Source organism: Amphiprion ocellaris, chromosome 12, assembly GCF_022539595.1.
Source record: "Amphiprion ocellaris isolate individual 3 ecotype Okinawa chromosome 12, ASM2253959v1, whole genome shotgun sequence".
Lineage (NCBI taxonomy): Eukaryota > Metazoa > Chordata > Actinopteri > Pomacentridae > Amphiprion > Amphiprion ocellaris.
The window spans coordinates 9368538-9389878 of record NC_072777.1 but is presented as its reverse complement, the minus strand read 5'-3'; the positions used below and the strand labels follow the sequence as shown (position 1 = coordinate 9389878).

The following is a 21341-nucleotide window of genomic DNA, read 5'->3' as shown; positions in this document are numbered from 1 at the left end:
CTAAAATTGCCTCATAGCCTCAGAATGATTCTGATATACCACTCAGATTCAATTTGGTACTACTAGGACCCAAACTACCCTCAAGTCATTGTTGAGACGCCATGTCTGCCATCAAGAGTTCCACAACTCTAAAAGGATCGCTGGAAAACTCTCAACAACCATTTGCATACCCTGCTTTGCTTTTGCTTCAAGAACTATGAGAACCTCCTCAACGAGTATCAGAACCCCTACAGTACCCCTAGAATACTCCACAATATTATCCATCTCAAAGAACCTTTGCCTGTGTACTGTAATCCTTTACGGACTGTTGGAATGTCCTAAAGATCCCTGGAACACCCTCCAGAACCACTCGACCGCCCTTTAGGCCCATTACAAAATGTAGCCCCCCTTGAACACCCTAAATAATAATATCTTTAAAAAACACAGGGTTTATTCAACAACACATTAAATGCTTTCTGGGACTTCTGTAACTATTTCAGAAGAACCTTCAGAAATCCTAAATATATCACAAACACTTCAATGAGAAACGTGCTAAAATACCTAAGTGTTTTCAATACACTTGATAAAAGCTAAAGAGTTACTTAAACACTGACCAACTGATTGTTGTTCTGTTTTTTTAGTAGAAGTGAATTCTTGTCTGAATAAAGGTGTGATGGAGTTCACAAAACTCTGTAAAATGAACCCAAACAAAAGGACTAAGCTCACACTAGTGTAGCATTGCCTCAAGAACGCAACAACGTATGAAACTGTTTCTAAGCTCCAAGTGTCTGCATCATTGTATGGCGCATTTTTTTAACCATCTGGACCGAACACATCTGTACATGGAGGTGATGAGACCAAGCCTGCAGGAAGGGCTTGTATGAAGTGGGAGAAGCTGACAGGTAGTCTCACCTTTGCCTGAACGCGAGTGGCTTTCCTCCATTTCCTTCTTTAGATTTTCCACTTGCTCTCCCATCTCCCTGCCTCTCTCCTCTGACTCCTTCAGTTTGCTGTAGACAGATGGACAAAGACAGATGAGACAAAGGAACAAACAGCTGATTACAGAAGGATACGTGAGGAGACAGTCCACCTCTGACCTCTCCAAGCTGATGTTGGCAGCCTTGACTTTGCGCAGCTCCTCCTGAACCAACTGTTTGGCTCTGATCTCAGCATCCAGAGCTGACTGGAGCTCCAGACGAGCAGACATGTCCACTTTCTGACTGCGACGCACCTTCCACAGGGGGTCCTACAGAGGGGGTGAGAAGTGAGTATTACTGATGAACAACATCATGCAATCACTTCTTAAATGACCTCGGCATCAGTACCCTTCCACCACCATGTGTCCCCTTACAGACAGTAACAGATGTAGCATAAAGACAATTGCAGCAGCCCGTGAGCATAAAATCATTTGATGTGATGTCATGTGAGATGATTTCACCAATGTTGCTGCTGGTTGACATAATCACATGACATATGACACCAGCCCTTCCTGGTTCCGGGAAAACCTTGTTTCAGAGCACTGGTCAGTGAAGACTCTGTGAGGAACAATGGGGCGCTCTCAAGGACCCTTTGAAATCGCTAAAGATTATGGGGGACTACCTACCAACCTAAAGAACCCCCAAATACATTCTTCAAACCACAAAAATGATATCAAGGCTACTGGGATCCTTGAAGAACAAAAAACTTGCCTCTATCTCTAGGATGATGAGTACTTCTTGAAAGACTACTGGATCCTTTTAGGTATGGATGTCCTGATCAAGGTTTTTTGGCCTTGATCCAATTCAAGTTATTTAATATTTAGTATCTTCGATACCCATACCATTTTCCCACATAATACACATCAAGTACTATTAATTAGCTGTAGTACCTGGTTACACCAACAAGTGGAGTTTCTTAATGTTTAATACTACAGTGATCAAAGGAGATGGGCACTTCCATGTTGGCAAACAGAGAACGGTGTGGGATGTTAGTTCAGAAAGGAGCACTGTGACAGAGACTTGTATGAAGCCAAATATTAGGGCAGTGACCCAATTATCAGTTAAATTAAGATAAAGTAATACAGGCATTTTACATCTCAATATCACATCTTAATGCAATTTTTGAAGCTGTGATTTACATCTAAAAACCTTGCTTCTGCCAAAAGAATCACAAGAACTCATTCAAAAAAAACGAGAACCTCCTAAATTCTTCAAAAATCTTTAAATTATCCCTGAACCCTCCTCAAGGTTCTTAAGAATATGGCATCTTTTAATGACTCCAGTACCTCTCAAATACAGTTAGAACTACCATGAAGCAAGTTACTGCTCAGACCCCATGACTCCCCATCAAGACTACTGCAGTTCTTAAAAGGCCACCCAGAATTCAATCAACAATTTTGAAATACACAATTCTGCTTCAAAAACTATGAAAACCCACTTCAGGACCACTTGACATCCCCTGCTTTACTTCACAGTATTCACTATCATGAGATCCCTTGAGACTCTTTTAAAACCTCATGATTCCAAGTAGGCCTTCAAGAATTACCCATTTTAAAATCTTTAAAAACCACTGAAATGCTCTCTGAGGCCTGTGGATCTCCCTTAGAATCACCCTAAAGAATTCCTGATTCCGGGACTGTCCTCAAAGACAATTTTCATGAGCCCTGGGAGTCCTTGATTTGTACCTTGTAACTCCCTACACAAACATGACATTCTTCAGTGATCTTGTGAAATAACTCAAGCACCCATAAAATCCCATGCTCCCATTTGATTGTCATTAGAACATGATCAACAAGCAGAAGCCATTCATAATGATCCTTAATGTATTTTACCAAGAATGACAGACATGCAAGCCAACAGCCATGCAAGTGTCTTAAACCAAGCGATACAGCGAGTCCCGATTGGCTGGAAGTGCTGGCCAAGACACTCACCCTCCTGTCTCCACCAAAAGGAGGCCAGGGCTTCCTAGGAGGCGTGGCCACTCCTGACTCAGGCTGAGATGGCAAGTTAAAAGAGCAATCACCACAAAGATACTACTGACACAAGTACAGACAGAACTACAGAAAGCACACATAGAAGTACAAAGTACTGATAGCAAAAACTTAACTGCTAAAAGTGTAGAGTGTAGGAAAGACATACAGCACATACACAAGTACAGAAGAACTTGAGACTGTAGTACAGAAAGAAACAGACAGAACTACGGTCAGTGTCTGAAATGAACTTTCTGACTGACCTGCCAAGAGTATATATAAAAAAATCTACTGGCCATACCACTTCTTTAACAACAACAAAAAAAACTGAACAGAATAATAACTAGATTTTTTTGTGTCACAACTAAAAAAGTGAATGCAAATTGTGTCACAGAAAGTTTGGAACTTTCCTATATATGTCAAGATAGTCCTATCTCCCACATGACCTGACCTTAGATAGAGCAGTTTTTTGTATTTACAACTCATAACTTCAGCCGGGTGCTGCTCATAATGTTAGTCGGCTACCATCATCATTGTTCTGTCTGTTAGAATACAGTATAGTGTGTATGTGTTGGTGTATTAGCACACTGTGTGTGCAAAAAGTTTTTATTAAATAAAAGTTTTATTGAAATTCACATATTTGATTATTATTTGGGATGCACAGTAGCTCTGTGGTTAGCACTGTCACCTTGCAGCTAGAAGATCTCCGGTTCGTGTCCCTCCCCTGGGATCTTTCAGTGTGTAGTTTGTATGTTTTCCCTGTGCATATGTGGGTTTTCTTCGGGTACTCCGGCTTCCTCCCACAGTCCAAAAGGTTAATTGGTGATTCTAAATTGTCTGTAGGTGTGAATGTGAGTGTGTTTTTCTCTATATGAAGCCATGTGATAGATTGGTAGCCTGTCCAGGGTGTCCCCTGCCTTCGCCCTAAGTCAGCTGGGATAGACTCCAGCGACCCCATGACCCTAATGAGGATTAAACGGTGTAGATAATGGCTGGATGGATGTACAGACAACAAAATGTCTGGTATTTTCTGACAGAAACACTACACCTGTATGTGACACCAGAACATGGTAGAGACTCTGAGTATAGTTTATTTATTACACAACTATTTTTGATACCAACATCTGACCATCAGCGCGGTGGACAGCCTTTTGAGATTCAATTGCAGAACAGAAAATGTACTCATATGACACTTGAAAGGTGTTACTTTCAGACCCTGCAAAAAGTACAGACACAAATACATACAGACGTACAAACTACATTCAGAGCTACAATACAATTGCGTCAGTTACTTGATGTCTGTTTAAAAATGTAATTCTTTAAATATTTAGAAAAGTTCTCTGAGTAGATGGCTGTTTTGTTGCCAACCTGCCTAAGCAGGTGGAACATTACAAACTGTACCACAGTGACAAGGGATAATGTTCATCTCATCTGAGAAGGGACATGAGGTAAGTATCAAACCAGGTAAGAACATCTGGAAGCTGCTTACCTGGTTTTGAAGTCAGAAACATGTGACATGTGGGTCACGTGACTTCTGTCATACATTTTTCAGAAGACTGACTGTCCAGGATTTGACCTTCCCCGTGTGTCTAGCAGCACTGAGATCTCTGAGCACTGAACTGGGTTTGTACTGGTTTGGTGTGTGTCTGTGTGTGTTTGCTGTGGTTTACCAGAGGTCTGGTTCCCAGGCTGGAGCTGCGCAGAGTTTCCAGCTCCTCCGTCATCTTAGTGGCCAGAGCCTGCAGGTAGCCTCGAGCATCCTTCTCATCACTGACCCTGAACACAGCAGACACAGCAGCGTTTAACACACAGTGGCTCGAGGTGGCCAAGCACTGAGCCACCAGTCTGATTAGTGACTCACCACTGGATGATCTCTGCAATCTGAGCCTCCCAATGAGCCACGCTCTCCTTCTTAGATGACAGATCCTGGAGGTCATCCTCCAGCTGTCGATTCTGAGCTGTCAGGTTGTCCACGAATGAACACAACTGAAGATGACGGCCAGAACAAAAAGTATTACACTGTAGTATGAGTACGGCAGCAGTACAACAAACAACAGCCATGTACTAACAGTACTACAACAGTAGTATTACTGCAGTATTTAGTCACCTTGTCTGTCTCTGCTGTCAGTTTGCGGTTTTCTTCTGTCAGCAGGTTTTTCTCCCGTTCATGTTTCTCCTTCAGAGCAGCAACAGCTTCATCCATCTCCGTCTGCCTGCAGATGGACACACAAACACCTGGTTCAGGACTCACCTGTCCCTGTATGGAAACTTAGTTAAAGACTCACCTGTCCCTGCTTGTAAACCTGGTTCAGAACTCACCTGTCCTTCTTGGCTTTGTCCAGCTTGTCTCGGAGCTGCAGCAGCTCCTTGTTGGCAGTGAGCTGTGCCCCCTCGGACTCCTGCAGGTCTTTGCGCATGTTCTTGATCTCGGAGGAGTGGGCCGAGTCCCTCCTCAACAGCTCCTCTTCATAGAACAGGACTTTCTTATCGAGCTCCGCCTTCAGACGGGACAGCTCCTGCTGAGACTCGGTTCCCCCTGCTGCCGCTCCTCGGCCCTGCTGAGACTGAAACCAGAACCACGACTACGATGACTCTCTTCTCACTCACTGGGAGTTATTGTTTGATGTTATAGGTACAGTTCAGCTTCAGCCAGGTTTGGAGTTAGTTCAGTCTGGTTTATTTTTGGTTAAGTTTTTTTTTTTAATCTTGTTCAGTTTTAGTTCTGTCTGTTTCAGTTTTGGGTCCATTTGGTTCAGTTTGGTTCAGCTTTAGGTCAGTCTTGGTTAAATTTTTTTTTACAGTTTTGATTCAGATGAACAGAGCAGTACGAGGCACACACAGCAGCACAACACTTAAAATCCATTCATTCATTCATTCATCTTTTCAATCATTCAGTAAGTACAGTACCGATCCTCTACAGTGTAAGAGTAGAGGGTGTGTCTGTGCTATATCTAACCTTTAGGCTCTGCAGCTCCGTCTCCAGCTGTTTGGAGTAAACTTGGCTGTTTTCCCTCAGCTTCCTCTCCTTTGACGCCTCTGCCTTCGCCTCGTCCAGCTGAGCCTCCAGCTGACAAACACACATACAGAGCTTTTATTCTGAAGAGCACTTTGACAGACTGCTCCTCAAGACAGACCAGCAGCAGAGCTGGTTTATCTGGTGTTCTAATTTTTGTTCTGATTCAGTAAAAACTCAGCAACTACAACACTGGATCAACAACAGATTTTTCACATGCAGGTGTATTTCATAGAAACTGCACATAGATGATAGTGTCTAGCAATGTTTAGTTATTGCGTTCGTCAGTTAAATAATGTAGCCAAAGGAGCATCAAAATATTACAAACACAATTTCTTATTATTTGTCTGATCTTCAAAATAAAAGTGTCCTAAATGGAGAGATGAATCTATCGCCCTCTGGTGGTCAACAGAAGAACATGCAGCAGATAAATAACATTTCCCTTTACAGGACAACAGTAATTCAGTAAATCAAGATCTCATTAAACAGCAAATAAATTTCTTTTCTGATGAAGACTGAGAAAGCCACAGACAGAGACAGTGGGGGATCTCGACTTCAGACTCCTTAAATTATGCACGATTTGGTTTACATTTTATCTACATTTACTTCTCTGCAAATCACACAGCTCAAGACACTTTTACATATTTGTAGATATAAAAGATTAAATAATAATAATCCACTTTCTATAAAAGATGCAGCTGAAAACTCTAAAAATAACAAGTAATTCGATGATGAGTTCGCGCTACTTTTGTCTCTGTAATATTTCATATTCGCTGAGGCCTGACTCAAGACCTACTTATTGGCTTCGTCTTTCTGGCTTTCTGGCTTTCTGGCTTGTGCTAGGATTTTCAACAAGAAATGGAAATTTGCACAGAAACAAAATGTCCTTATTTAGCTAACTGGTTTAATGAACAGACTCAAATGTTCACGGAAAACAAATTGAAGAAGACTATGATGAGAACTCTGAAAACAGCCAGGAAGTCAGCCTGGAGTGGAGATTTACTAAAAAGGACAATTTTCTATTTGATTAGTATTAGTGTATAAGTATCATCAAGTACTAGCTACTGTGTGCACTAGTACTACATGTGTTTGTACAGCTGTGTAATGCTACCAGAAATGTGACAATCACCTCCTTGCGGGATTTCTCCGTCTTGCGAATCTCCTGCCTCATGGTGTCCATCTTTTGCAGGAGCGTGTCCATCTCCTCCTCCTTGTCTCGAAGCTGACGTGACAGACGCTGCTTGGAGGAGCGGAGTTCGGCCATCCTCTCCGACAGCTCAGAGAACTCCTGCAGGGCCAGCTTCCTCTGAGAATGCGCCTCCTTTAGCTCCTTCGTCTGACTCCTCAGACGCTCCAGAGAGTCCGCCAGCTGCTGCTCAGAGGGAGGAGGAGGGTTATCAGTGTGTGTGATCAGTTAACAGAGTGGGGACAAAGTGTGGGCTACAACACAAAATAAACCGTTCCATTTACAGCTAAGAAAACCTCAATTTTTTTTGTAGAACTATTTATTTGCCAAAAATATGACAGCTGATGAGCAGAGTAGCCTTTTTGCTATAAAATAAGAAAAATAACCAATATGAGTGCTGTTAAAGTGTCAGATCGATCAGGGCATCAGTAAAAGTAGTAACACTGTTAAAATTTTAACAATAAACATCTCTAACCATCACACTGAGCAAAATAAATTATACTAATATGGGTAAATGATTAAAAGTAACCATTAGCCAACTGATTGTTTAGCGGTGTATTAATCCATTCATAATGAGACACTCCACCAGATTTTCTTTGACACATTAAAAATGTGTACTTCCTAACGTTTAGTTTCAGCTCAGTAGGAAGTAAAAGAAACTGACGGATAATCAAAAGCAACCACACAACAAGATGCTAATCTAGGCTGCTTATCTGATGTGACTACAAGGCTAGTAATGGGGCTAACTGTCATTGTCACTACAAATTCTTTTTTTTTTTTTTTTTTTTTTTAACAACAATCATTTAGCCCCCTAAAAGTCCTCTCTGTAAATTTCAGTTTTGGAGTCACTAATCATAACCGCAAAGTATCATCTCCTGTTTCTTCAGTGAGTTAGTTTAAGTTAATCAAAGAACCATTTCTAACTTAGTCTGACTGTAACTTATCACCCTTCAACATCTCCTGGCCTGAGTGTGTTTGTAAATCCAATTTGAAATAGTTAGATCATTATCTGAGTTGTTTCAAAAGTTTCAAAGCATTTAGAGCAGGGCAGATTTACTGATATGGGGGTTGCAGTAAAACTCTGTCTTGGTTTATTTTTACTCTTTCTTTAACTGAATGTTAGCACTGGCAGTGGTGGGAGAGATTCTCAAACCATTTCCAGAAGTAAAACTATTAGCACTCGGTCAAAATATTGTTTAAAAAAAAAAAAAAAAAATTAAAAAAAAAATAATTATATATATATATATATATATATATATATATATATATATATATATATATATATATATAAAACAAAACAACTATATATATATATATATATATATCCTGTAATAATTATTTCCCTAAAAGTGAACAATGAAAGAAACGAAATTTAAAAAGAGAAAATAAAGCAATGTTAATACTGTTCTTAATTTGTTTCAAAATTAAATGATCAGAACATAATTAAAGCTGCAGTATTTTAATGTGCAGTATTATTTACCTTGTGGACGTCATCCTTCTCCTGTCTCAGGGTCTTCACCTGCTTCTCCAGAGTCTTCAGTTTGGAGGCGGAGCTCTCGTAGTCCTGTCTGAGTGTGACTGCCTCCTCCAGCTGATGCTCCAGCCTATCAGAGTCTGCGACATCACAAGGGTGGGGATTACAATTCTGATACAGGCTAATGCTAATTGTGACTGACAGGAAATGAAGTGACGTCAGCACAACATGCTAACCATGCTAAGATGCTAACCAGAAGGATCACACCTTTCTGCCGACATCACTGTGAGGTCATCAGTTAAGTGGTTCATCACAGCCAGAACAAAGCACAGTAACCGCTTAAGGTTCTAATCGAGTTGATGACGTTAAACCTTAATCATTACACCTCAACTACCACGTACTACAGCTGTTTCTGCAAGTACTGTCCTTGGTACTAAATCTGGTAATACTACTACAGTTGTGTTACTACTACTGCAGCTGCTGATAGTGGTTGTTTTACTCATACAGCCACTGGTACTGAAAAAAAAATTACAATTTTTCTACCACAATGTTTCAGTCGTCCAATTACTATAATTATTATTACCTTGTGCTGCTGTCACTAAAACTGCTGCTGCTTCTTCTGCCACTAGTGCTGATGTTAGTATTTTTACTAACATAGCGTCTGATAGTAAAAGTACAACTGCTACTGTTAATGCTTCTGCCAGAACAGATACCAGAATTAGAACATCTTTATTTTAAATGTTAAAAAAGAAGTGTTTATATACAACTGTGTTTTAGACTGTTACAGCCACAGTAACTCCTTCTCCTCTGACCTGCAAGTTTCTTCTTGAGCCGCTCAATCTCCTCGTTTAGCTTCTTGATCTCTTTGTCTCGAGTCAGAGTTCCTCCTCGAGCTGGAGCCTGCAGCGCTTGAGTTGATTCTGCAGTCACAGACACAAGCTGAGGTCAGAAGAAGTACTGCAGAAGTACTACGACACTGGAATCACTTACACTCGAAGCCAATTGCTGGGTTCAAGCAACGCATTTAACAGTTTGAGTCTTTCTCACCCTGCAGTTTGCGGTTCAGTTCTTGTTTCTCCTGCTCCAGTCGGCGGATTCTCCTTTCAAATGCCTCCACCTCCTGCCCTCCACTTTCTCCTCCTCCATCTATCGTCGGCCGGACTCCCAGCGCTGCCCGGCTCACAGAGCTGCCGTCAGAGAAGCAGCTGTCGGTGGTGTAAGTGAAGCCGACAAAGGGGAGGTGCTGACCAGTGAACCCAGTGTGAGACACTGGAGGTCCAATGTCCTGCAGGAGAAACACTGTCAGAATGGAGAACCAGCAGGAGCCATCTCTAATCTGTGAGTGAGTTCATACTGTGGACACATGGGAGGTCATGGGATCATTAAAGTCTATAAAGTCGGGACAAATTGTAGCCTGAATGATTGGATGCAGGGACAGAGACTAACGGTTAGGAATGGGAACACTGGTGGATGTGGATTTATAATGGCATTGTGTTTTTGTCTTCTCTTTGGTCCTCACCGGGTTCTTCAGGACGTCATCGTCCACATCAAAGTTGGAGGTGTCGGTGGGTGACGACACGTCTGGGATGTAGGGGGCCTCTGCAGACCGGATGTTGTCCCAGTCGATCCCCCTGAAGAACGGGTGGCTCTTGAAGTCTGAGATCCCGTTCAGACCGAGTCGACGTTCCCTCGAGCAAAGCAGGCGCTGGATCAGATCCTTGGCATCTTCGGACACATCGCTCACATGAGAGGGGAACTGGAAACGGTCCTGGAAAAGACCAGAAAATAAATACTATGAAGCTATTTGACAGCAGTGAGAGAGACGATGGATGGAGATACAGAGAGAGGGAGAAAGTGAGAGAGAGACTGACAGTGATAATAAGACAGAAATGGAGAGCAGGACGAGGCATCTGTCCACTGAGGGACATGTTCAGATTTAGAAAAGAAGTAGGACAAGAGTCTGGAGACAAACACATAACCTGGAAACAGCAGCAGAGGACGAGCTGAACATGAACCAACACTTCAGGAACAGTGGGATTACAACAGCAATCTGAATATTCTTACAGGTCTGCATGATTACTCTCTAAAAGCTCAATCTGATTACTTTAACAGCTCTACCTAAAGACTCTAGAACAGCTGTACCTGACTATTCTAAAAGCTCCACCTAATAACTTTTACAGATAATAAATCCAGAGAACAAACAGCGGGCAGAACTCTGTGCTCTTGTTGTGTTTCTGACCTCATGGTTCATGATCTTGCCGTAGGTTTCTACCAGTGACTCGGCATAAAACGGCGTTTCTCCGTACAGCATCTCGTACATACAGACTCCCAGAGACCACCAGTCGCACTCTGGTCCATAGCGGCCCATCCCATCCTCCATTGCCTGCAGGATCTCTGGGGAGATGTAGTCCGGAGTACCCACTGCCACTGAAGACTGCACCTGCATCGACATCACAGGAGGAGTCCTTAAACTTGGCCTTGAAGAAATCAGTCCACTAGAAACCTCAGCCTGGACAAATAAAACTAGCTGGCATTAAAAGTACATCAGTTACGTTTAAAGTGAACTTAACTGAAACTTCCATAAAGTTCTGTCAATATCTAAACCCTTTAAACTCTATAACTCAACCAGTTAACACTAAACTTTAAGTCACTGTGAATTAAACCTGGTTTACTGAAAAACTAAATCAAGTGTTTTGGGTGTGAGAGCGTTACCGTGCCGTCTTCCATCATACGAAGGCAGGACCCAAAATCTGCGAGGCGAATGTGGCCGTTGACATCCAGCAGGACATTATCTGGTTTAATGTCTCTGTAAAGACCAAAAACATTAAACCCCTTTAAAACACTCAAATCATAAACAAATTTTAAACTCCTGATGTAGAATACCAGCGCTCATCGACAGTTACTTTTCATCACAATGAGCCTGTAGATAACAGCTGATACGACAATCTTTTCTCAAGGTCCACTGATTCACTTGTTCTTAAGTTTTTCATCATATCTCGTGATCTGTTTCAGCGAGACTTTTATGATTCTTTGCAGAATTCAACCATGTTGACTTGAAGGTGGAGATCAAAGGCTGTTTCTTAACTGAGAAACAGCTTCAGGATCCATGTGACTCAGCAGAAACCTCCGCAACAAGCCAGTTAGTGCACACAGAGAGAACTACATAGAAATCTTCACATGCTTTATCATCTATGTGAGCCTTTTTAAATAAAGCTGTGAGTTTGAACAGCCGCAGTCAGCTTCAGTTGAAAGATTAACTGGTTTCAGGAAGGAAGGTGGAGGCTGAGCAGGATGTAACTACATTTCCCAGAGGACACTGCTGCCAGGAAGAACACACTTCCTGTCTCTGTGTGTGTCTGTCACTCACACGCACAGACACACACAGACTATGATAACAGTGATTTATGAATCAGTGTAAAACAGTCATGAAACTGGCAGAACATTTTATTCCAGCTTCTGTGTTTGTAGTTCAGACATGGTACTTTACTGCTGTTACCATGTCAACCAGATGAGTGCCACTGCAGATTTGCAACCACGCCTACCCACAGTTACTATGGAGACCTGAGGCCACGCCCATCAGAGGCAACGCCCAGGTGAGTTTACCGTACAGAGCGTGAACATCTGTACACACCACTATAACCAGTACCTGTGGATGTAGTGCTGCTGGTGGATGGAGTGGATGGCCAGCACCATCTCAGCGACGTAGAACTTGGCCATATCTTCGGGAAGACGGTCCTCAAACTTACTGAGCAGAGTCAGCAGGTCCCCGCCCACATAGTAATCCATCACCAGGTACTACAGTACAAATACACACAGGTGCATACGTTACTTTCACTGCTATGACAGCGGGAGTACTGCAGCAGCACTTGCAGTACTAACCAGGTAGTTGTCGTCCTGGAAGGCGTAATGTAACGTTGTGATCCACTGACTGTCTCCTTTCACCAGGACTTCGCGTTCCTCACGGAAACATGCCGTCTGCACAGAAGAAGAAGAACATGCTAATATCACCGCACCATGCCACATGCGTTCTGATGAAGATGATGAAGCCCACCTCAGCTCTCTTTAGCATCTCCCACTTATTGAGGATCTTCATGGCATAAACTCTCTCCGTGTGCTTCATCTTCACCACAGCAACCTGAAAGAGAGAGAAGGGTGACAGATATTAACGACAAGACAGAGATGATGAGAGACATCAATACTGCACTGTGTTTATAGAATCGCTACATGCAGAATTGTGCAGATAGATTTTACAAGAACACAGAAAAACACCAAGAAAGTCACTGAAAACTGACATTAAAAAGAGACTGCATGCATATTTTAACCACCTAACCAACAGCCTCACAACAACACTGCCTTCCAAACACTAATCAGACGAAACCTCGTTATAACGCAACATAAAGAAACCCATCTGAAACACTGGAATGAAGCTGCTAAAAGAATGAAGCGGAATTAGCACAACATCTCTCTGCTGATGGAGTTAAAGACAGAATCTGACCAGTACAGACTCAGTGACCACAATTTTAACAAGGAAGACAGAAAAAACCTACAGCAACCCAAAAGAAAACAGAATATGTGATCAATGTTGAGAAGGTGAGGCTGAGACAGAGATGCACCTCCTCCTATAATGCAAAACATTTAATGAAAAAAGGAATTATTACTAAAACAAGTGTAAATCTGTAGTTTCAGATCTTAAGGAGATTAATGGTCATTTTGATATAAAACCATTCGGACTAAAGTCTGCAGATTAATATTGCTGCAGGTTCTTTGCAATGGAGCACTGCAGTTTGCTGTATGATTTATAAATCTAATAATTTATCTTTCATGCAGCCTGTTGTTTTATCTCTTCTTCAAATTCACAATGCAATAGAGCCAATTATTTATGTCAGTGGATTAAAAAAAACACACACGGAAAATGTCGACTGCATTTCATTTATTTCATAGATTAATCAGTTCTTGATGGTTCATGTGGACTGGTGAGAAGTAACTTTTAAACATTTGTGCTGCATGAATAGCTCTGCCTCAAGCTGTTCCCCATGTTTACATTTCTAGTTTAGTACTTTTTCCCTTTGTGAAACGCAGCGCTCAGTCGTCATGTCAGGACACATTTAGAAATGTAGAGAAAATATGACTGACTTTTGCATGTAATGACTTATGCTTGGATGTTTGGGGGTGTAAAAGTATTCAACAGAATACCAGTACGGTGCATTCTGATCAACATGCCAAGAGTTGACATTAATAATGTAGTAAACAGTAGACGTGTACATAATGTTTTGCATAAACATGCCAAAGCATTTGCAATTTGTTCAAATTAATGAGACACTGCTGTCATGTGCAAAAGTAAGCTGATGATGTGAAGGTTAAATTTCAGTTCTGAGCTGTGAAATGTGCCACAATGATTGAGGAAAAACCTCTACCAGGCAGTAAACATGCTTATTTCTGCTGTAAAGTTGAGCATTTTAACATGGGGTCTAAGGGGATTAGTCTAACTCACCAGATGTAGGATTCGAGTATAAGCCTGCCATTTCCGCCATGCATTTCATGCAGCCTTCACCTCCCGTTCTGCTATCCCCTTCTGCTCCCTTTTCAAAATCCCTTCAGCTGCAGGAAACAACAACAACCTCCAAGTGGGGAATGGCAAATCTTCCCCATAATTTGGATAGTGCAGTAAGGCAGGCCTGCTTACTTCTTTGGCTGAATTAGCCAAGACAATTTTGATTCATTTCGTCACAATTTTGCAGGAGCACCGTTGCTGCATCCTGTGAAACCAACTGTGATTGGTTTGAAGAAAAACAAACAAGCCAGAGCATTTCTTTCCCCCTCAAAGAGAACGATATTGGTTGCAGTCAGACCATCATCTAGCACTGACACAGCGCTGTGGTGATAGATCTACCAGATTAATAGGAACTCACTCAAGTAAACATTTAAGAAATTGCAGTTTTTGCCTCTTCTGTATTGGCCTTATTTTTCATCCCCAGATATTGCCACTTGGTTCCTCCCTGATTTTAGATTATTAACTGGTTAATGGTGAGATCATGCTGCAATCATAATATGGGTCTATGGATTCAATATTCACTATTTTGCAGATATATTTTTTTAACAGATTCCTGATAAAATATATTAAATTATAAATATGCTCATCTGACTCTGATGTAGCTGCTTGTGTATTTATTAGTCACCACCACTGTCCTGCCCCCAGCACCATCTGATTGGTTACATGTCAAGAGTGATGGCTGATCAACCCCGAAGGATAAATACTGAAATGTTCTTTTTTTTTTTTTTTTTTTTAAATAAAACTTAGGTAAAAAATAGGTACGTTTTCCGTTGTTGTGGTTTTGTCCAAAATTTGACACCAAGATTTTCATTTTCACTGCAAATTAATATTAGTTCCACATATCGTTTGTGACTGATGGAGACTCGTCTGCAGGGTTCTGGTTTCAGATCTACAATGTGGTATTCATGAGGTGTCAGTTCCAACTGTGTGACTAACAAAAAATAATAAAAACAACATTATCCATGTTGTTTCATGTCAGTTTGACTCACACAGACGTATCACTTCTGTAGAGTTACCACACTCGTCTCCATGGTGACCAGGTCAAACATGTTACAGACATACAGGCTGGAATGTGTCCAGAAAAACCACCAGATGAGCTGGTCTGAGCATCCGAGGACAGCCACGCCACAAATACCAGTCTGATCAGCATTCCACCCATACGGCTCAGCACCACACCTGGACTGGACCTTGACTCGATCGTAGTGAGAGCTGCCCAAGCTGGTCCCAGTGTTTACAGTGTATCTGTGTGTTTGTGAGGACCAGGCTGAGTCACTGACAGTGAGGGCGGTCCTCGCAAGAACAGCAACACAAACTTGTGTGTGTTTGTTTCCTGAGGCGGTGGGCAGGTGTGGCTGCGACACACCTTTCCTCTGGTATGTGGACAATGCATACACCGACACACAATAACACACAACCTTTCTGCTGTAAGAAACCCAGCTGGTGAAAAGCAGAACCTCTTACACGCTGTTCCAACCTTATGAACTACATTACCCACAAGCCTCTGTGATGATGGCACTTCAGAGAAAGAGGCATGTGTAGCAGTAAAGTCTGTGTCCTTCTGCCTGAGTGAGGATCGATTATATTCAGACGACATGGAGGTTGTTCAGTCTGGACCTCACGTCTTCACAGAGAAAAACAGAACAAACACTGCAGCAGCAAAATATTGTGGGTCATTCAAAGTGTGTCTCAGTGTTAAAGTCAACACATGAGCAGAAATCGAAGCCCTGTATTTTCAGTCTGTGACCCCGACATCTAACAGGATGTTAAATTGAATTCATCTGACGGTTTTTGTACCTTGCTTTCTGCCCCAAACCACCAGCTGGGTTGGATTTTCAGTGTTTGATAAAGTCTGCAGTTTAAAAAAAAAACCTGAGCAGCTCCAACCGTTCAGTTCCAGCTGCTGTTTTTTTTTTTTATCTCCACAACATTGACGTCAGATCAGCTCACCTCTCACTTATTCTCGATATTTACTGGATCTTCCACCTCCTGTTACTCTAATAGTTTTCAGTCCTTTATGTGATGTCATTTTTTTTTTGATGAAGCTCTGAGTTGTATTCTTGCTGCTCAAATAAACCTCCTTTTCTCCAATTATCACAAATCGCTGCATCACTGCGCTGTGACTTTTGACGGCTGATTCTCATTCATTTACAATTAATCTTCAACAATAACAGTGCAGAATAAAAAAAAAGTTAAATATGTGAAGAATTAACCTTGGAATTTCTAAAACACTGATGAATCACAGACAAGTTTAATGTGTGGACTTGAACTGGAGCCGTTATCAGACTGGCTGAAGGTGAACGGCAGCAGCTGAGTTAATGACTAACAACAGCTAACAGACGCATACTGACACACTGAGCTGCAGCTCTGCAACCACATTTACATCTACATGTAGGAATAATCTCAATTCAACCATCACATATCAGTTGTTTAACTAAATTTATAATTTTTTAAACTATTTATTAGATTTTGCTTTCGCTTTTTTCATCTCTCCTGTGGAGTGGCAGCTTCAGTGAACATTGAGCTTGCATGAAAATAGACTTTTCTGCCTCAGAGGAGGAGGAATCATCTCTGATTTCTCACTGTCAGTTCTACAGATGTCTGGTGTTTTCACCAAAGTTGAGAATGTGCAGAAAAGTGGGTGAAAATGCAGCCAATCATACGTTGCGTTTTCGAAATGAAGGAACATTAGCTGCTGTTTAAACAGTCTGTGGCAACATTTCAATTGTTTCAATAACCAACAATATAAACTTTTTGTCTACGACAAAAACTTTCTTTTATTAGAGCTTGACAGAGGTTACCTGTGGATACTATGAATTAGTTAGTTATGAGAATGTCAGAAGAACCAATTCTTTTGTACAAAGTACATGTCCTACGGCTGGGAAATTTAGAGGTAAAATATTTATCACAATAACATTTTTCATATCCATTGATAATCAAAGTGACTGATAATTTTTAATTACCTATTTTTTTTAAGAAAAGCCAGAAGAAAAAATCTTTTATTTGAAGTAGCTCCTTAACCTATTTATCACAGGATGGAGATGCCACGACGGCTTCTTAGCCTAAGATTACATCTGTCAGACTGTTGAGAGTTCAACTATTGAGCATAAAGTCAAGTAAATTTTTTACTGCACTGATGAATTGCTGGTACATATCGCTATTGTTTAATCGACCTCGTTCCTTGTGTTTCTCCGGTGCTGTAGTTAGTAAAGGCTGCATACCTGCAGCTGGTTCTCAAGACAGTGGATAGTAACAACATGTGCAACAACAGGTTCACTGAAACTGGAAGAAAAAACAAAGGAACAGTCATGTCTGTCATGGTGTGAGAAATGACAAGTTATAGACGGCCAAAAGCTAGAATGCAAACGTTGTCACAGAGCAGGCAGGAAGTTTGTTTGTTTCAACAAATCAGCTGCTAATTTTGCACTGTTTTTCTTCTCATCTGTCACATTACATCCTTCATACTTGGACTATATTGTCATGTATGTTGGACTCCAAACACCGTCACCGACAAACGCAGTCCCGGGTGTTATCTTATCTCTGTGAGACCACCTGACCACATTTCTGCTTCTACTACTAAAAGCGATAAAGGCCGAGCTCCTGCAGGAACCACAGAGGAAGGAGTCAGGAAGCTGTGCGTTATAAACAGGAAATGCAGAGTTACACTGGACTGGATATGCTTCCTGTTCGCGCACAAGGAGGAGGGCGCTCACTCCACTGAGCTACAGGTAACAACACAGGTGAGTCCACAGCTGGATACACCAGTGTACAATTCACTGATACACACAATGGCTGTGTTCCAAATCAGATACCTTCGTACGCACTGCAGCTGCCTTTTGAAAACACGCACTGTAGCATGCAGTATGCATAAAACTGAGACATATTACTTTGTCATAATATTGCGCCTTCCATCCACTGCAGTCTGTGAAATGAGCCGTCATCTGTCTGAGCCCTCCCAGCAGCTTAAGCTTGTTTATACTTGCGATGATACTGTGTGTAGTTCACAAAAGCATGCAGTCAGATGTAGCAGGACGTCCTGGTGTTTTTGGCACCGGCTACTGCATTTGAGCTGTAATGCATTGGGGTGTACTAAATGCGTTTCTACCATATTATACAGTATAGTAGCATAACGATTGGAACACACCCACTGACACACACTGCTGTTAGTTCAATAAAGCGTCCTGTTAGCGTCACATCCGCTGCCTGTGCTCGCCTGGAATCCGTTTTCACGAAAACTTCCTGTGTCTACTGAGCGCTGTTTACCACCGGTGACCCAAGTGAGCAGTGAAGTACTGAGAAGGAAGATAAAGAGGAGGAGGAGGAGGAGGAGGAGGAGAGAGAGGAGGCATCCTGGCAGATGGAGACCAGACAAGATGGTGAGGTCAGACGTCAGAAGGAAGTCTTACCTCTCCAAAAGCTCCTCGTCCGATCACCTTCAGCATCTCAAAGTCATCTCTGTGCAGCCGCATGTCCTTCACCGTGGTGGTGAACGGTTTCACTGAGGACACACAAAATAAATGTTAGACATACGACAGAGATAATAAAAAAGAACAGCAATTTAAACTTAACTTTATTCAACTTGTTCATACTGTTTTTGATTTGATTAAATTAATAAAATTTTAATGAATCCTACGCTTTGTCTGTTACGTACTTGTGTATAAGGTGAAATAAAAATGAAGCTGCTTGCTTTCAATGGCTGCACAATTTATTATAGGTAGTGCAACATGAAGTAATATAAACTAATTCAACCACATCATGCTAAACTTTTCTTCTACTGGACACTAAAAGAAAACTCAGACACTACTCCTTCTCCGTGACTAACCTACAAGAAAAATCCACCTGATAGAATTTAGTTTACTATGATTTAAGGGTTTGTTGACAGGGATTATTGACATGCAGGCTCCACATGTGAGCAACAAAATGAGCAAGGAACAGGAAAGAAACACTGCAATGGAAGATTTGGCTCCAAAAATGCAACATGAGTTGGAAGGAAATATTTTGACTACAGGAAGGATGACGCTGACCCAAAACAGGTGCTCTGTCAGCGGTGTCTGGTAATTGTTGGTCATTACATGAGGCAACACGACTAATTTTGTTTGACCACCTAAATCTGCACAACAAAACTCTGTATGATGAGTGTGAAGCCCGATCTAAAAGTCATCCAAACCAACAAAAACTATTTCAGATGCCTCTGCTACAACAGGTTCCAAACGGCAGAGCGTAATTACTGATGAAAGATACCAATTAGTATCAAAGAAAGTACCAAAGTCACTTGGCAAACAGTACATAACCCCAGTTTTCTCAAGTTGCCATCCCAGAGCTGTATGAAAAATGCAAGACACAAGTTGAAACAGCGCTGTCATAACTGCAATATTATGTTGCAACAATAGACTTGTGGTGTCCTGCTTCAGTCTTAACATCTACTTCATTAATGAAGAGATCCATCTGTAACAACGCCATGCCTCGATGATCATACGAGGGAAAACATCACAACAGAGATGAGAGAAGCGTTGGTTGTGCAAGTGCTGTATTTACGAAGATGTTTCTGTCCTTTTGCAATGTGTCGCAGGCAAACTAAGTAACTTACTGTCTGTTTTTTTCCCAATATCATACAGCCAAATGGACAATAATACACAATGACCATATGTGACAGATGAATGATAGCACAGAAGACACTCATAGCGAGGAGTTGGGGGGCACTAAGACCCTGCAGACTGACAAGCCTCTCATTCATCTTTTATTCATCTGATCTGGGATCAGTTTTATCTGGGTCACACACATATACATATATTAAAATGCACAGTGTGACACTAATACACACACCAACAGAAACCAGAACAGAAACCACATCAGAGCAATTTGGGTTCCTCCTGAGAGGCCGACTGAACTGAACCTGACTGCCTCAACTGCAACCTTAAACAACACCTGCAGGATCCTGAAGACCCTCGACTGTCTGGAGGTGGACTTCAACCTGATGATTCAGAGCTCCACAGACCATCCTTGTCTTTACAGCAGCTGAAATCAGACCTCTCAGATTCATCCTCTGGAGCATTTCGAGGGGTTTATGATGCTGCTCCGACTCAGTAGGAGGGGCGGTGCTCAGACAGCTTCACAGAGCGAAACAGATCCTGAATCTGTTTAGACACAGATTCAGGATCTGATCCACTCAGACACAGCTGCTTAATGGCGGCGGCAGAAAGCGACAATGAAATAACATCAAAGGCGATGTCACAGCTACATACTGCATCGGCGGGATTATAAGACATTCTGGTCATCATTTCGCAGTAAAACAGTCACAGGGACCTTCAGAAACTCCTGCTGGTTAAAATGGGCCAACACTTGCTAACCTCATGACATGGTGGCTACACACTACCCACGATGCATCACTCTGTGCAGAAGATGATGCCACTCTCACCATTCAAACACTTTAAATACATGTTAATACAAATTAAAGAAAACCTGCTGGAAGTTTAACAAATCAATTATGAATCATTTTTAATGGAAATGGATGTTAATTCATCCTGTTTGGATGGTTTTCCTCAAATTTCAGTTCAGGTTAGTTGTTGCTGTTGTCTTCTATCTGTGATCAATCAATCAATCAGTCAATCAATCAATCAATCATTTGATGTCATCAGTCACTGATCAATCAGGGTCAGACTCTCGGAGAAACAGTGAAACTGTCGGAGAAACATCAGAAACTCAAACAACTGCTGTAAGGAGGTCACACCAAACCAGGACAGACTGTGTTTAACAGGAACAGGCTGAACCAGGACAAAGTGGGCCAAACTGGGTCAAACTGGGCCAGCGAGCATCTGCAGCCTCCACACCGAGCGCACACACTCATCTGCACTGTAGACTTATTGTGAACTCGTCATTTAAACTCCTCTGGTCCGAGGGTCAAACCTGCAGCTGGACCACTGTGCTGACAGGGTTCTGGAAACAACTCGACTATTCTGGAAAACCTTCAGCCACCAGAACCCCCAAGACACCTTGAACTGGCCCGGACCCCACAGTGCTCTTTCAGGAACCCCTAACCTTTCAGCAATTTCTCTTAAGGAGCAATGACCTCTCTAGAGCACTCCAAAAGTTATTTCAAGCTCTATCTAGACCCCTAAACCGCCAGGAACCTCTGAAATTCAAAAAATCTTTAAAACTCTCTTTTAAAATCAATTGGAATCCCTGAAACTATCTTTG

At 41.8% G+C, this 21341-nt stretch overlaps 1 protein-coding gene across 4 annotated transcripts in view; it reads right to left on the bottom strand.

Moving 5' to 3' along the window:
- The window catches only part of cdc42bpb (CDC42 binding protein kinase beta (DMPK-like)), a 33135-nt gene that overhangs the window by 10149 nt on the left and 1645 nt on the right, over positions 1 to 21341 (bottom strand). For 2 of the 4 annotated variants that reach the window (XM_023282819.3, XM_023282821.3), the window contains exons 2-20: positions 18554 to 18645; positions 12651 to 12734; positions 12479 to 12574; positions 12246 to 12394; positions 11312 to 11405; positions 10839 to 11039; positions 10119 to 10367; positions 9647 to 9884; positions 9412 to 9519; positions 8606 to 8739; positions 7069 to 7311; positions 5883 to 5993; positions 5246 to 5490; positions 5034 to 5139; positions 4788 to 4912; positions 4597 to 4702; positions 2888 to 2950; positions 1077 to 1225; positions 892 to 989 (exon numbers count right to left, since the gene is read on the bottom strand). In XM_023282819.3, the coding sequence (XP_023138587.2) occupies positions 892 to 989; positions 1077 to 1225; positions 2888 to 2950; positions 4597 to 4702; positions 4788 to 4912; positions 5034 to 5139; positions 5246 to 5490; positions 5883 to 5993; positions 7069 to 7311; positions 8606 to 8739; positions 9412 to 9519; positions 9647 to 9884; positions 10119 to 10367; positions 10839 to 11039; positions 11312 to 11405; positions 12246 to 12394; positions 12479 to 12574; positions 12651 to 12734; positions 18554 to 18645 (2691 nt within the window). The remainder of the gene's footprint in view (positions 1 to 891; positions 990 to 1076; positions 1226 to 2887; positions 2951 to 4596; positions 4703 to 4787; positions 4913 to 5033; positions 5140 to 5245; positions 5491 to 5882; positions 5994 to 7068; positions 7312 to 8605; positions 8740 to 9411; positions 9520 to 9646; positions 9885 to 10118; positions 10368 to 10838; positions 11040 to 11311; positions 11406 to 12245; positions 12395 to 12478; positions 12575 to 12650; positions 12735 to 18553; positions 18646 to 21341) is intronic. The other 2 variants (XM_023282820.3, XM_023282822.3) reach the window with 1 other exon arrangement.